Genomic DNA, 18120 nt, shown 5'->3' with positions numbered 1-18120 from the left:
GGTGACAGAACAAGACTCTGTCTCAAAAAAAAAAAAAAAATAATAATAATAATAATAATAATGTTGCGTGTTCCTTGGGTTAGTGCAGTGACCCAGAAGAGCTCAAGAATATTTTTTACTATATGAAGATTTGACTTTACATAGTAACTCCAAATGTAACAGCTGAGTAAGATAGGAGTAACTTCAGTCTACAGTGTTGTGGATTAGAAGAACACCTTGTTTCTTCTGTTGTTACTGTACTTAAATATTGCCTTTAATATTTTAGAGTTATAGCCATGAATAAGTTATCCATTTTCAACATATGAGATTATCCTCTCCCATAGTGGCCTTTTCTCACATTATCATACTTTGGTCATTGTTTGATTAGCATCAGCCCCAATGAAGGTGGAGATGAGTAGACTGTTTTCCCCTGTGCTACCAACTCTAACAGAATATTTAGGAAAAGTTTGTTATTTATGAATGCTGTTTGCAACCTGTATGGGCCTCACTTAGGTTTTTAAAAATTTATTAGCTGAGCTCAGAGGACTAAAATTTATCAAATGGAAATAAAATTTTTTGGATGAGTTTATTGTCATAGCAGTAGGATAGCCAAACATTTGTGCAAGAAGTGTTAGGTAAAGACAGAGGAGATTTGTTTGTTACCCTGGCTTGGCTCTTGGTAGTTGTCTTTTTAGAAACATTATGCCTAACTCATCCATATGTAAAATGACTCGCTAGGATTGGATCATTTCTGAGTTTCCCCTTTTAGCTGTATGAATTTGACTCCATGAAAATTTCTATTTTCTCAATTAGAATGGGTTAGGCCAGTGCCTGCCCAATAGTTGTAATATCTAGAAGAAATTTGCCACCTTGTACCTATGTTTTAATTGAAATCAGCTGTTTTCATTCATTTAGGAATCTTTCATCTGTTTATAGTGGCCCTTACCAAAATGAAAACAGATCATGAAACATGTTAACATTTCTTTCAAAAAATCTCATACTTTAATGCCTTGATATTTTGATAATAAGAATAGCAAATCATGGTATAACCTAAACCATAGTTGTGGTCACAGAAACAGAAGACTTTGAGGGTAGTGTGCAGCAAAACAGTTCTGCCAAGCAGATTGGGTGGTCCCCAAGAAGCTTGTGTGCCTGTATTTGTCCTCTATTTATTAAATAGACTTTTTGGTAGAAAGAAGGAACAAAGTAGAGGTAGTTTACTGTAAGTCTAGATGCAATTTCCTGTTTCTAACTACTATCAATCTCTCTCTCTAGAAGCCATGCCTCAGAAAATCTGACCTCATAAAATCCCCACTTGAAATCCTGGCATCTTAGAACAACTTGTGGGCCCAGATCATCATGGCCAAAATCAGTCTGATGATTAGTTTCCACACAAAACAGAAAGCCAGGTGACACCTGATTGTGTTCCTCACGTTCTTCTCTGATACCAAGAAGGCCAATAGGGTGCACTGAGGAAAAAGTGGCCTTGAGATATGGACGTGATGGGACCTCTTCACAATGTATGGAGCATGTTGACTGTCCCCTCACTTACAACAGTATACCTGCGACAGCTGACAATGTGTCATACACTAACTCATGCTAAATCTTTCAAATAATTATCACTACCCAGTCCATAAGTATGTGAAACTAGTGGTATCAAAGCATTTTGTGTTCCGAACCACATTAAATAGGAATCCACCAGCCAGTTTGCATGTAAAGTGACAGTGGCATAATGAGGTGTCGGCTTCTGCTTGGGCCAGCTATGATAAAGGCATGAGCATCATATCAAAATGTAGAAATATTATGAAGCCATTAAATATTATATTTACCAGGATATTTTTAATAACTTGCTGCTGTTTCTATCTTAGCTGCCTTTTGCTTGAGTGTTTTGAAGAAGGTATGTCTCACTAAGACGCCTAAGTAACGTTGGGACTGTGCAGACAAAAGATCAAGGAGCCTATTGGCCAGAAGCATCTGGGAAGGCAGCCCACCCCTCCTTTCTGCAGTCATTGATTAAGGCAGAAGCTGAACAGTGAGCAGTCATCCCAGATGCTCACCATGGAACTGACTGTGAACACAAAGCAATGGGACAGTCTTCTACAAATTGTGCCCAAATTATTGACCTAAAAAGAGCCCTTGAGAAAGAACACTTCCTATGTGGGCTTAATGAAGGTAGAGTTACACTGTTGGCCAAAGCACAGATATATACACAAACAAAGACTTTTGCAAAAATATTGTGTTTATGAGAGACAACTTAGAAAGTGTGTAACAAGGGCCGGCATGGTCGCCCATGCCTGTAATCCCAGCACTTTGGGAAACTGAGGCGGGCAGATCACCTGAGGTCAGGAGTTCAAGACCAGCCTGGCCAACATGGTAAAACTCCATCTCTACTAAAAATACAAAAATTAGCTGAGTATGGTGGCGGGTGCCTGTAATACAAGCTACTCAGGAGGCCAAGGCAGGAGAATCACTTGAACCCCGGAGGCAGAGGTTGCAGTGAGCCGAGGCTGCGCCATTGTACTCCAGCCTGGGTGACAGAGTGAAACTCCATCTCAAAAAAAAAAGAAAGAAGAAAGAAAATGTGTAACAAATCACCACAACTAAAAAGTAACAGATTCATTCATGAACACCTCTGAGAGACATCAAAACATTACTTAATCATGTTTCTAGGCTTTTTTTTTTTTCCCAATAATCCCTGATATTCTTAAACATTAGGTTGCTGACACTTCTTTTTTGTTGGTAGAGAGTGATAAAGCATTGCTTTGGAAAGTTAAGAGACAATCATTTCTATAAGAGCTAATGTTTCTCAAGTATGGACTATATGGCAAGCACTTTGCTGAGTTCTCTATGCATATACCAGGGAGGTCAAATACCTTGTCCAGTATCGCAAAACCGGTGAGGGAGGGTCAGAGCTGCCACTGCAACCCAGAAAGTCTGATTCCACAGCCTGAGTGCACACCTAGTATGCTATTTGTGTTTTAAATCAAGTTCGTCAGCTTTATGGAGCCTCAGAGATCATGATTGGTTGTACACAGTGGGAGATACACATAAACCTAAAAGCATGTATAATTTAAAACGAGCTTCAGAAATCTTCTTTGACTTGGCTTATGTTGTTGAAGTCACCTTGAAAAGTCCCCAAGAGTGAGTGAGTGTGCGTGTGCGTGTGTGTGTGTGTATAGATGCTTGGAAGCTTCTGATTTACTATTAATAAAAATGTCATTCATGTTCGTTTCTGTTTTACAAACGATTTTTACGTGTATTCCATAAACCACCTGAAAATCTTGAGAGAGAAGCAATCCATATATTACCTTCCCAGTTTTGCAGATGAGAACCCTGAAAGACTGTGTACCTGTTACACCACTGAACAATGGGAAAACCAGGTTCCCTGTCTCCCCATTCCATCTTGTTCCAGTATTCCATTCTACCTGTCCTCTTTGGATTCACTGGTAACCTTTAGTAAGAAAGTGGTGGCTGTGCTCCTAAATCTTTGGTAAATGAAAGGTTTTGTTTGTTTGTTTGAGACAGGGTCTCGTTCTGTGACCCAGACTGGAGTGCAGTGGCTCAATCACAGCTCACTGCAGCTTCAACCTCCCAGGTTAAAGTGATTCTCCCACCTCAGCCTCCCCAGTAACTGAGACTATGGACACGTGCCACTACACCCGGCTAATTTTTAATTTTTTGTAGATATGTGGTCTCACTATGTTGCCTAGACTGGTCTCAAACTCCTGGGCTCAAGCACTCCTCCTTCCTCAGCCTCCTAAATAGCTAGGATTACAGGCACATGCCCATGCCCAACAAAAGATTTTTTTGAAATCACAGCATGTGTCAGAGTCAAAACCATGACTAAGGCTGTGAATTCTTGAGTCTGCCGTGTGTCTGTGCCAGCAGCTCATTTTTGGACTTTCCATTTTCTTTCAGAGAATGAGATTCAGATTCTGTTGAGCTGAGAAGAAGATATGGAAAGCATATAAAATAAAAACAAATACTTGGATAATTTAAAGTAAGATCTCGTTGCTGAAGGGATTTTTTTTTTCCTCCAGGAAATTAAAATTACTAAGAGATTTTCCCAGAGAGCTAATATTCCATCTTCACGCATTGTCTGGGAACATTGGCAGGACTTTTTTTTTTTTTTTTTTTGTAAACATGTAGACACTCAGTGTTAAATTGAGTGCATCTCATTTCATATGTAGTGGCACTACCCTTTTCCTGTTATATCCAGTTTCTATTAAAATAGGTTAATTAAAATTTTCAAATGAAATTATTCTTTCTCCTTATCATCCTAACAGTTTACTGCCTCCTAATTGAAAAGGCTGTCACCGAGTTTGGACAGTTGTAGTTGCAATAAGAAGTCTCAGTCCCAAGCACCCATTGAGCATGCCCCAGGTGCCAGGCACTTTGCATGTGTTAAGTCTGTTCTTATGCCATGTACATTGTGCCCATTTTACAGGTCGAGAAATATGTGCTCAGAAAGGCAAAGCCACACAGCTAGAAGCAGACAAGACTATAATCTGTGGTCTGATGTTATAACCTATCCTTCTTCTACCTATTTGTAATGTATTTGCAGGCTGGGGGACAGGTCTGGCCTGAAGACAAAATTAATCATAATTTTGATGAAGATAGAGGTACTTTTGCTGCTGGCAACTACCTACTATGGCTCACTATGTGCTAGACACTATTCTAAGCACCTTATCCATTTAATCCTCCCCACAACCCCGTGAAGTAGAGATTGTTTTTGTCCCCATTTTCCAGCTAAGCAAGTGAAGGCACACAAGGTTAAGTACTTTGCCCACATCAGTAAATGGTAAAGCCAGGATTCAAACTCGGATAGTGTGGCTCCAGGGTCAGTGTCTGTAATCATGACCTTTCATTTTTCACTGATGTCATACTGCATTATTTTTTAAAGAAATTAAGATTGAAAACTTGGGAGATTTTACATAAAAATACAGATTTCCAACTTGTCTTGAAAAATCAGAAGTTTGGCAACCCCAGGTGCACTCTCCTCCAGGGCACAAACTGTCTGGCACTGAGTGCCCAGCTCCCTTCAACCTAGACCCACTCTCTACACGTCTCATTTGCATCTCTGGCCTGGCACTGGTGCATGGAGGAGTGTGTAGCCAGAGACTGCACCACTCTCTGCTCATTGGCGGCAGGGCAACACCTGTCCTAAGAGCTGGAGGTTCTGGTGATTCTGGAAAATGACAGGTTCAAACCAAGAAGCAGGTAAAGTAATTCCCAACTGAAATTAGAACTTTTTAAACAATTGGTTTTCTACATCATTTTTTCTTTTAGTTCATGGGAGAACTCTTAGTGTCTTTGTCTTTAAAATGTAGTTATTATACCACCTGAATATTCATCACCTGGGTACTTAAAAAGTGTACATTTTGGAACCTTACCCCAAACCTGTTTCCTGGAGGACAGAGCCAGAAATATGCATTTTAACAATCTCTCCAGGTGATTCTTTTATGCACTTAAGTGTGAAAAGTCTACCTTCCAAAGATATGCCAGAAATGAATCTTTGTTGGCTTCTAGAGAATTAAAGGCGACTCCTTTAATTCTTGCCGGGTTTTGAATTTATTTTGTTATTGATTAGTCATTTCTAAATTTTTCTTCTATGTTGGCCTAATTCCTTTCTGTTCCCTTACTTATAGTTGATCTATTAATCTGCACTCTTGGGTGCAAGTTGCAAAACTAACTCAAATTGGTTTAAGCAGGAAAGTGAATTTGGGGGTTCAAGCAAACAAAATGAGGGGCATCCTTGATTTCAGGTATGAAATCAGAGATCAGAGGCTCAGTCAGGGATATTAGATGACTTTCTTCATCTTTCACCTCTCCTTTCCTCTGTGTGGACTTAATTCTCTGGCAGGTCATGTCAAGCTTTGTCAAGATGGCTCCAGCACCTGCAGCATGAGAACCTATTAGCAAATAGGCTCCAGCCTCAAGCGACCACCTCTGGCTTCATGGTTCCAGTAAATCTTCCATGTCTGACATTCAAATTTGTTTGCCTTAGATCATGTACCTATTCCTGACCTAATAACAAAGACAAAAATGGTAGAATACTCCTGATTGGCAAGGAGTATGATATAGAGCCAGGAGTAGGTCACGTCCTGGACCATGTGGACCTGGAGTGGGGAGGGGCACCACAAGGATACCTGAGTGGTGCTAGCAGGAGAAGAGCAAATAGATGCAGGGCTGGGAATACCTACAGGCAGCCTCCTCAAGGGTGGTAGATTATTGGTGGTGGTGGTGGTAGTTTAGTAGGCTTGGCATGTCTTCCATCCAGCTTTCAGATTACCTTTACTCTCATGTGTGTCATTGGGAGCTTCTCATCAGAGAAAGCTTTGAAAACAGCCTTTTATCATTCTTCACTCTGTTTTTGCTAAATCAGAAATGTCTACAGAATTACTGTGGGAGATAGAAATTCACTACATACCCTGATTATTCAGTTTTAAAGCCCCGTGGAGATTGACATTTAATATCATCGGCCTCTATAAAAATTCAACCAGAATGTCAATAATGCCATTCGGGGATACTTTGATGACATCACCCCTGATGTTTCTAGTTAATAAGAAGGCAAGGAGACTCAAGTATTTCGAGCCTTCTTTTAAGACTCAAGTCATATCAGTCCACCCACATGATACTGTTCTGGGGGTAACTCTTGGTTTTCACAGGAAGATAACTTTTTCAAAAGAGGTTCCAATCTGACTCACTGGTATAGCTCTCTCCATATTCTAAACTTTTGTATACGTTTCAGCTTAATTAACCATTCTTTGATCTTTGCCAGTGTCTACCAAAAATATTTATACAAATATAAAAATAACTTATAAAATCATTTATACAAGAGTGGATAGTAATGCCACTGTGTCTGTGTTTTCACCCTGGATACTTTTTTGTGCCCAAACATCTTCTGACTAATGAAATCAAATGATACCTATGGAATGAGGGTGCAGATCCATCTGTGTTTTGATGGCCTTCTTAGTTTAAGAGTTTGAGTCATGAATTGGTTTCTTCTTTGACATTTCCAGGATTGTGAGCAATGCATTACTTGGGATTTTTTCCCCCTTCTTTTTAAGTAAAATAAATTTCATTGATCATTTTGATGCTTTCTAATTAAGGCACAGACATCTAAATAAAATAGAAGTAAGAGTTAATGGCCAGGAATTAGGAAAGGATAAGAGCACTTAAGAATATAGATGTGTATAGTTGCATACTTCCCGGGTATGGGGTATGATTGCTGAATACCATTTTTTTTTTTCTCTCTCTCTCTCTCACCTCTTCACATGATTAAGCAGCCGATTCTGGTGAACAAGACGAGCACACTCTCCAAGAAACAGCATTACCACCTGTGAATAGTAGCATCATCGCTGCTCCCATCACGGACCCTTCTCAGAAGTTCCCTCAATACCTACCTCTTTCTGCAGAGGATAATTTAGGTCCTCTACCTGAAAACTGGGAGATGGCCTATACTGAAAATGGAGAAGTCTATTTTATAGAGTAAAGTATACCATTATTTCTACCTAAATCTCTCTCTCTTTCTTTTCCCTTCCTTCCCTCTGTCTAGCAGTTGCCAATGTAAATTACATTTAAGGGATTGATCACCCACTGATGGTATTTTTTAATAAGGTTTAATAAGTTTTGCATAAAAAGGTAATTAATTATTATCTGCTTATCGATTCTCAACAGTTTGAGGAAGCATAAGGTTAATCATTTCCCTAAAGGTTTAGACAACTAAATTATGGTATATAGAAATTATGACATAATATTCAAAGAGCATATTTAACCATTAAAAATAAATATATTTTTATATATTTAAATATTTTAATAAATATTTAAATATATTTATAAATATTTAAATATATTAAATATATTTATAAATATTTAAATATATTTAAACATATTTATAAATATTTAAATATATTTAAATATTTTAATATATTTAAAAATAAATATATTAAAAATAAATATATTGCTTTTTTTCCCTTAATTGAACTACAGTGTCCTTATTGTTTTAAGACTTCTTCATATATTCTGGATATAATTCCTTTATCATATATGTGATTTGTATGCATTTTCTCTAAGTCTGGCTTTTCTGTTCATTGTCTCCATCAAAATCTTAATTTTGATAAAGTCTCATTTATCAGTTTTCTTTTTAGTCAATTGTGCTTTTGCTGTAGTAGCTAGGAAATCTTTGCCTAACACAGAGTCGTAAATATTTTCATTTTTTACATTTTGTGTTTAGGTCTGTAATGCGCAAGTTAATATTTTTACATGGTGCAAGGTGTATGAATTAGGTTTGAGAACAGACAGACAGGAAAGTCTTTCAGATTTATAAAATGTAAATACTAGCTTTTCTGAAAAGGAAAAAAAAAAGCCGACATTTGAAACCATTCTGGAAAATCTAAGATAATGTGGTTTTCCTAACCAACAGTAGTCAGTTTTTAAATGCAGTATTTTGACTTTATTATCCTATCATTGAGATTCACCATGTTTTAATGTACCACTGAGAAAGAAAAAGAAAATGGCTGATTAAATTAAAAAAAAAAACCACAGATTCATCTATTATACTCGTATAGATTGAAATTGATCTACTGTTAAGTCAACAATAACAAAGGGGAGGACATTGCACAAAACTATGAGAAGGATCTCAATTTTGCAAATTATACATGTATACACACATATCCTACATCTATTCTCTGTGAACATTTGTTTCTGTTAATATGTAGATCAAGTTCTAGGCACAGAAAGTTCTAGAAGTATCTATTAACAGTTGGGTTTGAGTTAAGTAAATAACTTACTTTCTAACCACATTTTTCATTGATATGCATTGTGAATTTTTTATACTTTGTGTGTGTGTGTATACACACATTTATTTATTTATTTATTTATTTATTTATTTATTTATATATTGTTTCCCTTCCTGAGATGGGGCCTCACTGTATTGCCTGGGCTAGAGTGCAGTAGCATGATCATAGCTCACTGCAGCCTCTATCTCCCAGGCTTAAGTGATCCTCCCGCCTCAGCCTCCCAAAGCGCTGGGATTACAGGTGTGAGTCACCAAGCCTGACATACTTAGCATATGTTTTATAATTAGAAAAAACAATGAAAATTAGGTAGTATGATTTTTCTAAACATATGAGAGTTAGAGAAAAGGCTTGGATCTCAGAACACCCTCTTTGACAGCCGGGTGCAGTGGCTCACGCCTGTAATCTCAGCATTTTGGGAGGCCAAGGCAGGCAGATCACCTGAAGTCATGAACTCTAGACCAGCCTGGCCAACATGGCGAAACTCCATCTCTATTTAAAAATACAAAAATTAGCCAGGTATGGTGGTGCATGCCTATAGTCCCAGCCACTTGAGAGGCTGAGGCAAGAGAATCACTTGAACCTGGGAGGTGGAGGTTGCAGTGAGCCGAGATTGCACCACTGCACAGCTTGGGTAACAGAGCAAGACTCTGTCTCAAAAAAAAAAAAAAAAAAAGAATACCCTCTTTGAGAACCTACCCGGGAAGAGTTCTGAGATAAGTGAAATAGAGCTTCTGTGCTATTTTCCAGCCAGAGGGAGGGGACAACCCATGTTTCTGTCTTCATGTTAATGACAAATGCTTTTTAAAGATAAGGATAAAAGAAGCAGTCTTTTCTTGAGAGTCAAGAAGTGTATTAGTTAAGAGCTCAACTAAAGGGTCATGTTGTTTCCATCATTTACAATTTATTTGACCTTAGGAACTTGAGTTTACTTCTTGCATCTCAGCTTTCTATACATATATATAAAAAGAGGACTTGAATATTATGAATTGTACCTACCTTGTCAGACTGTTGTAAGAATTAGAGGAGATAGAGAAGCTAAAGTTCTTGGGCTAGTACTAATTAGTGATCACTATCGTTATTGTTACCATTTTCATCATCATTGTCTGTGGTTATTCTGAGGAGTTTAAACATTGTTATAAAAATGGTTGCCAACCATAAACAGGATTTTTTACTTAGCTTTTGCAATAAATTGCCTTCGAAATTATGTCACATTAGTAAAGAGGAATTACGCTGAGAAAAGGGAAGGATAATAGGTGTTCCTGGTACAGAATAATCTGTGAAACTCAGATTCTTAGAAAAGAATGTACCAGTAATTTTGTTCAAGACTGACTTGATATATTGGAAAAAGGGAAGTTGGATATCTTGATGGTTAGCAGGATGCTGGCCTCCTAAACTATGGCTGGCTTACAAGAGAATGTAGTGATTTGCCTACTTTTTATAACTTAGGTTTTAGCTGATGTGAAGCCAATGTTTCATTTACCTAAAGTTTAGTAGAAAACTTATACAAAAATGTGGCTAATGATAATTATGGGATTTGGGCTGCAACTATCAAATTTCATATATATTAAGTGATTAGATACATATCATTTATATTTTAGCCTAAATTATATATACTTGTTACTTTGTTTTCATGTGTTTTTCATTCCGAAACACTTCTTTTTAGGATATCTTCCATTGAATAGCAAATTAAACCGCATTAGAACCAGATCTACCTTGTTTATGCATGTACGTGTATGTACACTCACATGCAAATATATACACATTTGTTTTATAGTTTTTGGGAAATTGAAGAAATAGTAGAAATTTAAAAGAACATTAAAAAATCAAGCATGGATTTATAAACCTTTGGCATTGTATAGAAAACAAACATAAGAAGACTTTGAAAGGAAGAGCAAATAAGACAGACTGGCTAGGGAGCATGGGATCAAAGGAATACTAGGTGGTGAGTTCCCTTTCTGTTTTACTCCATTTATCCAGACTTAAAGCTAAAGAGCCAGCAACCCAGAAATGCCTACAGATAGAGGCAAATAAAGCCCTGATAAAAGCCTGCTCTCTCTAGCCAAAGGATCAGGAAAGGGGCATCCTACAAAACAGAAAACTTTTATCCAACAACCATTCTACTCCAGCAACAGCGCAGAAAAACCTGTGGTGCTACGCCCCAAGGGTAGAAGCTTGACAGGCTGTGGGACTAGGAGCTGAAACCTCCCTGCTGGGTGGCGTCAGAAAAGGCCAAGTGTAGAGCTGGCACTTTGCATCCAGGCAGTAAGGAAATTCCCCTTATTTCCACATAGATTTAGTGGAGACCACTTGAAGGAACTCAGGACTTCCACCCCACCTGGCAGTAATGAAACACCCTCTTCCTCCCCACTGGTGTGGTGTCAGAGGAGGTTTAGAGGAGAATCAGGATTTTTACCCCCATCCAATGGTGAAGAGCCCACCCTCTCCCTGTGGAGTCAGAGAGGCCAGCTTGGGAGCAATAGTGAGATAGTCCTACCCCTCCCAGCCTAGCTGGTATCAACAAAGGCCTGGTGGGGAGCTCAAGCCACCATCCCCACCCAGCGGTAAGAAGGAGCCCATTCCCCTCTCCGGTGTCAACAAAAGCCAAATGGAGACCCCACCTAAAAGTAACAGATAGCCCCCTTTCCTCTTTTCGGCCATATTAGGAAAAGCCCATAGAAGGTTTAAGATCCAGACCCCTATAATGTAATACCAAAAAATCCATGTTAATAAAAAAAATCACTTATTATCCTAAGAATCAGGAAGATATCAAAATGAGTGAAAAAAGGCAATGAGTAGATACTAACATAGCGATAATAGCACTGTTAGAATTACCTAACAGATTTTAATGCAGCCATCATAAAATTACTTCAGCAAGCAGTTATACCATGCTTAAGCCAAGTAGAAAATTAGAATGTTTCAGCCAAAAATAGAAAGTCTCAGCAAAGCCATAGATGATTTTAAAAAAGTAGAAAATTTTCAACTGAAAAATACAGTAGCCAAAACAAAAAGCTTAGTAGATGGATTGAACAGCAGAAGAGAGTGGGGAGAGGAGAGAATCAGTGGACCTGAAAATAGAAATTACCCAATAAGAACAACAGAGAGAAAATCAACTGGGGGAAGAAAACCAACAAACAAACAAACAGAGCTTCAGGGGCATTTGGAACAGTAACAAAAGATCTAACATTTATTTCATTGGAGTCCCAGGGGAATAGAAAGTGGGTAGGACTGAAAAGAAAAGTACTTGAAGAACTAATGGTTGAAAATTTTCTGAATTTGGCAAAAGAAATAAACCTACAGATTCAATAAGCTGGCTGAACCCAAAGAAAACTACAGCAAGACACATTCATAGTCAAATTTTTGAAAACTAAAACCAGAAAAAGGATGAAAGCGATGAGAAATGACACCCTATGTGTGTTAGTGAAACAAGTAAAATGACAGCATATTTGTCATCAGAAACAACAAAGGCCGAAAGGAAGTGGCATAGCATTTTTCTAGTGCTGAAAGAAAAGAAGAATTAACCCAAAATTCTACATCCAGTGAAAATAACCTTTAGGAATCAAGGGAAAATGAAAATAGACGAAAGAAAACTAAGAAAATTTGCTGCCAGCAGGCCTACTCTCAATAAATGGCCAATGGATGTTCTCTAAACAAAAAGAGAATTCTAAAACAATACCAAAATTCTAAAAAAAAACAAAAAAACAAAAAAAAAACAATGAGGAAAAGAGAAGAATGGAGAAAGTAAAACTATAGATAAATAAAATACTTTTCTTCACCTTTTGAGTTTTCTTTTTTCCCATTTTTATTGAGATATAATTGGCATCTCTTTAAATTTTCCAAATTAGGTTTGAGTGTTGAAGCAACAATAATACTGTTTAATGTTTCTAAATGTGTGTAGAGAGAATATTTAAGATAATTCATTATAAGTGAGGGAGGGTAAAAGAATATCAATGGAGATAAGGTTTATCTACTTCAGTCAAAGCGGTAAAATGATGATGCCAGTAGACTATAAGATATATAAAATATATTTATAGATTATATATATATATATAATGTGTGCATATATATGTAATGTAGTACCTAAAGCAGCCACTTAAAAGCTATACAAAGGAGATATACTCAACAGTACTGTAGATATATAAAAACAGAATTCTAAAATATTCATGTAACCCACAGAAAGGCCAGAGAAATAAAACAGAGGAAAGAAAAACAGAACAAAAAGAAAATTACAAACAAAATGGAAGACTTAAGCCCTAACATATCAATAACTACATTTAATAAATTGAACTAAATACAGCACTTTAACGATGGGGAATGGCAAAGTGAATTAAAAAGCATGACCTAATTGTGTGCTATCTATGATGCATGATTTCAAATGTAGCAATATAGGTATGTTGAAAGTAAAGGATGGAAAAATATATCTTGCAAATGTTAATCGAAAGAAGCAAGAGTTGACATATTAATGTCAGATACAGTAGGAAAATCTCCAATGAATTAGAAGCAAACTAAACAACATACTTTTAAATAATCTATGGGTCAAAGAGGAAGTCTCAAGGGAAATTAAAGATAAGCAAATAAATTGAACTGAATGAAAATGTAAATACAGCACATTAAAATAGGTGGGACACAGCCAAGGCAGTGATGAGAGGTAAATTTACAGCACTAAACATATATATGAGAAAAGAGGAAAAGTCTCAAATTAACAATCTAAACTCCCAATGCAAGAACCTGGGAAGAGAAGAATAACTTAAGCTCGAAAAGATGGAAGGAAATAATAAAGATAAGAGGAGAAATTGTCAAGAGCTGAAAAACAATAGATAAAAATCAATGAAAGAAATAGCTGATTCTTCAAAAGGATTAAAAAAATTGAAGAACCTCTAATAAGACTGACAAAGAAAAAATGAGAGCAGACCAAATTGTCAATATTAGGAATTAAATAAGGAGTCACTATGGACCCTAAAGTCATTCAAGATAATAAGGGGCGGAGATTCCTCCTCTCTGGCCAGGGCATCCCTGAAAGAGAGAAGAATAGAATAAACACAATAAAAAATGATAAAGGGGATATCACCACTGATCCTACAGAAATACAAACTACCATCAGAGGATAGTATAAATACCTCTATGCAAATAAACTAGAAAATCTAGAAGAAATGGATAAATTCCTGGACACATACACCCACCCAATACTAAACCAGGAAGAAGTTGCATCCCTGAATAGACCAATAACAAGTTCTGAAATTGAGGCAGTAATTAATAACCTACCAACCAAAAAAAGCCCAGAACCAGACGGATTCACAGCCAAATACTACCAGAGTTACACAGAGGAGCTGGTACCATTCTTTCTGAAACTATTCCAAGCAATAGAAAAAGAGGGTCTCTACCCTAACTCTTTTTGTGAGGCCAGCATCATCCTGATACCAAAACCTGGCAGACACACACACACACACACACACACACACACACACACACACACACACACATATATTTCAGGCCAATATCCCTGATGAACATCGATGTGAAAATCCTTAATAAAATACTGGCAAACCGAATCCAGCAGCACTTTAAAAAGCTTATCCACCACGATCGAGTCAGCTTCATCCCTGGGCTGCAAGGCTGGTTCAACATATGCAAATCAATAAACATAATCCATCACATAAACAGAACCAATGACAAAAACCGCATGATTATCTCAACAGTTTCAGAAAAGGCCTTCAATAATATTCAACACCCTTTCATGGTAAAAACACTCAATAAACTAGGTATTGATGGAACATATCTCAAAATGAGAAGAGCTATTTATGACAAACCCACAGCCAATATCATACTGAATGGGCAAAAGCTGGAAGCATTCCCTTTGAAACTGGCACAAGACAAGGATACCCTCTCTCACCACCTGGACGTTCTGGCTAGGGCAATCAGGCAAGAGAAAGAAATAAAGCGTATTCAGATAGGAAGAGAGGAAGTCAAATTATCTCTGTTTGCAGATGACATGATTATATATTTAGAAAACCCCATCGTCTCAGCCTAAAAACTCCTTAAGCTGGTAAACAACTTCAGCAAAGTTTCAGGCTACAAAATCAATGTGCAAAAAATCACAAGCACTCCTATACACCAATAGTAGACAAACAGAGAGCCAAATCATGAGTGAACTCCCATTCACAATTGCTACAAAGAGAATAAAATACCTAGGAATACAACTTACAAGGGATGTGAAGCAGCTCTTCAAGGAGAACTACACACCACTGCTCAAGGAGATAAGAGAGGACACAAATAAATGGAAAAACATTCCATGCTCATGGATAGGAAGAATTAATATTGTGAAAATGGCCATACTGCCCAAAGTAATTTATAGATTCAATGCTATCCCCATCAAGCTACCATTGACTTTCTTCACAGAATTAGAAAAAACTACTTTAAATTTCATATAGAACCAGAAAAAGAGCATGTAGCCAAGACAATCCTAAGCAAAAAGAACAAAGCTGGAGTCATCATGCTATCTGACTTTAAACTATACTACAAGGCTACAGTAACCGAAACAGCATAGTATCAGTACCAAAACAGATATATAGACCAATGGAACAGAACAGAGGCCTCAGAAATAACACCACACATCTACAACCATATTATCTTTGACAAACCTGACAAAAACAAGCAATGGGGAAAGGATTCCCTATTTAATAAATGGTGTTGGAAAAACTGGCTAGCCATATGCAGAAAACTGAAACTGGATCACTTACTTACACCTTATGCAAAAATTAACTCAAGATGGATTAAAGACTTAAACGTAAGACCTAAAACCATAAAAACCCTAGAAGAAAATCTAGGCAATACCTTTCCGGACATAGGCATGGGCAAAGACTTCATGTCTAAAACACCAAAAGCAATGGCAACAAAAGCCAAAATTGACAAATGGGATCTAGTTAAGCTAAAGAGCTTCTGCACAGCAAAAGAAACTATCATCATAGTGAATGGGCAACCTACAGAATGGGAGAACATGTTTGGAATCTATCCATTCAAAGGGCTAATATCCAGCATCTACAAGGAACTTAAACAAATTTACAAGAAAAAAACAACCCTATCAAAAAGTGGGCAAAGGATATGAACAGACACTTTTCAAAAGAAGACATTTATGTGGCCAACAAATATGTGAAAAAAAGCTCATCATCACTAGTCATTAGAGAAATGCAAATCAAATCCACAATGAGATACCATCTCATGCCAGTTAGAATGGCAATAATTAAAAAGTCAAGAAACAGGCTGGGCATGGTGGCTCACGCCTGTATTCCCAGCACTTTGGGAGGCTGAGGCGGGTGGATCATGAGGTCAGGAGATCGAGACCATCCTGGCTAACACGGTGAAACCCAATCTGTACTAAAAATACAGAAAATTAGCCGGGCGTGGTGGCGGGCGCCTGTAGTCCCAGCTACTCGGGAGGCTGAGGCAGGAGAATGGCGTGAACCCGGGAGGCGGAGCTTGCAGTGAGCCGAGATCACGCCACTACTCTCCAGCCTGGGCGACAGAGTGAGACTCTGTCTTAAAAAAAAAAAAAAAAAAAAAAAGTCAAGAAACATTGGGAGGCCAAGATGGGCGGATCATGAGGTCAGGAGATCGAGACTATCCTGCCTAACATGGTGAAACACCATCTCTACTAAAAATACAAAAAACTAGCCGGGTGTGTTGGCACGAGCCTATAGTTCCTGCTACTCAGGAGACTGAGGCAGGAGAATTGCTTGAACCTGGGAGGTGGAGGTTGCAGTGAGCCGAGATCGTGTCACTGCACACCAGCCTGGGCGACAGAGCAAGACTCCATCGCAAAAAATAAATAAATAAATAAAAAGTCAAGAAACAACAGATGCCAGAGAGATGCTTTTACACTGTTGGTGGGAGTGTAAATTAGTTCAACCATTGTGGAAGACAGTGTGGCAATTCCTCCAGGATATACAACTAGAAATACCATTTGACCCAGCAATTCCATTACTGGGTATATACCCAAAGGATTATAAATCATTCTACTATAAATATACATGCACACGTATGTTTATTGCAGCCCTATTCACAATAGCAAAGACTTGGAACCAACCCAAATGCCCATCAGTGATAGATTGGATAAAGAAAATGTGGCACATATATACCATGTAATACTATGCAGCCATAAGAAAGAATGAGTTCGTGTCCTTTGCAGGGACATGGATGAAGCTGGAAACCCTCATTCTCAGCAAACTAATATAGGAACAGAAAACCAAACACCCCATGTTCTCACTTATAAGTGGGAGTTGAACAATGAGGACATATGGGCACAGGGAGGGGAACATCACACACTAGGGGACCTGTCGGGGGGTGGTGGGTAAGGGGAGGCACAGCATTAGGAGTAATACCTAATGTAGATGACGGGTTGATGGGTGCAGCAAACACCATGGCACATGTATACCTGTGTAACAAATCTGCATGTTCTGCACATGTATCCCTGAACTTAAGTATAATTTTTTTAAAAAAGAAGAAGAAATAAGTAATGCAAGTAGTATTCCCAGGCTTAAATGAGGAGTCACTCATCACAAAAAAAAAAGATAATGAGGGATGAATTTGTATATTTAAGAACTCCTGAAAAAGGAATATTGAACTATTACACTATTTCTACATAATGTCTTCCAGAAAATAAAAGAGGAAGAACACTCTACAGTTATTTTTATGAAGCTAATATTACCTTGATAACAAAACTAAACACAGTACAAGAAAGGCATAAACGCAAAAAATCTTTAACAAAATTTAGTAAGTAGTAATCAGCAATTTCCCATGATCAAGTGGGAATTGTTCTAGTGCTTCAAGGCTGTCTCAGTATTCAAATAAATCAATCAGTGTAACCCACCATGTTAACAGGCTAAAGAATCAATGCTCATGTTAATTGATGCAGAAAAAGCATTTGACAAAATTCAGCACTCTTCACATGGGAAAATAGGAATTAAGGGAAATTTCTTTGACTTGTTAAAGAGCATCTACAGAAAACCAATGGCCAACATTATACTTAATAGTGAAAAGATGAAATGCCTTCCCTGCAAGTGTGAAAACAAGCCAAGGATGTCAGCTGTCCCCACTCTTTTTTCTTTTTTTCTTTTTTTTCTTGAGACAGGGTCTCACTCCTGTTGCCCATGTTGGAGTGCAGTGGTGTGAACGCAGCTCACTGCAGTCTTAACTTCTCTGAGCTCAGGTGATTCTCCCACCTCAGCCTCCCAAGTAGCTGGGACTACAGGTACATGCCACTACACCCAGTTAATTTTTTGTAGCTTTTATAGAGACAGGGTTTTTCTGTGTTGCCCAGGCTGGTCTCCAACTCCTGGGCTCAAGAAAT

At 37.8% G+C, this 18120-nt stretch overlaps 1 protein-coding gene across 49 annotated transcripts in view; it reads left to right on the top strand.

Moving 5' to 3' along the window:
* Positions 1–18120, top strand: part of MAGI1 (membrane associated guanylate kinase, WW and PDZ domain containing 1) — a 675392-nt gene that overhangs the window by 551262 nt on the left and 106010 nt on the right. For 29 of the 49 annotated variants that reach the window (XM_055110110.2, XM_055110109.2, XM_055110107.2 and 26 more), the window contains one exon: positions 7269–7470. In XM_055110110.2, coding sequence (XP_054966085.1) covers positions 7269–7470 — 202 coding nt within the window. Of the gene's footprint in view, positions 1–7265; positions 7471–18120 lie in introns of all 49 variants that reach the window. The other 20 variants (XM_055110108.2, XM_055110106.2, XM_008963978.4 and 17 more) reach the window with 1 other exon arrangement.

Source organism: Pan paniscus, chromosome 2 (assembly GCF_029289425.2).
Source record: "Pan paniscus chromosome 2, NHGRI_mPanPan1-v2.0_pri, whole genome shotgun sequence".
Taxonomy (NCBI): Eukaryota; Metazoa; Chordata; class Mammalia; order Primates; family Hominidae; genus Pan; species Pan paniscus.
The sequence above is the reverse complement of the archived record's forward strand: the minus strand, read 5'-3'. Positions and strand labels throughout refer to the sequence as shown.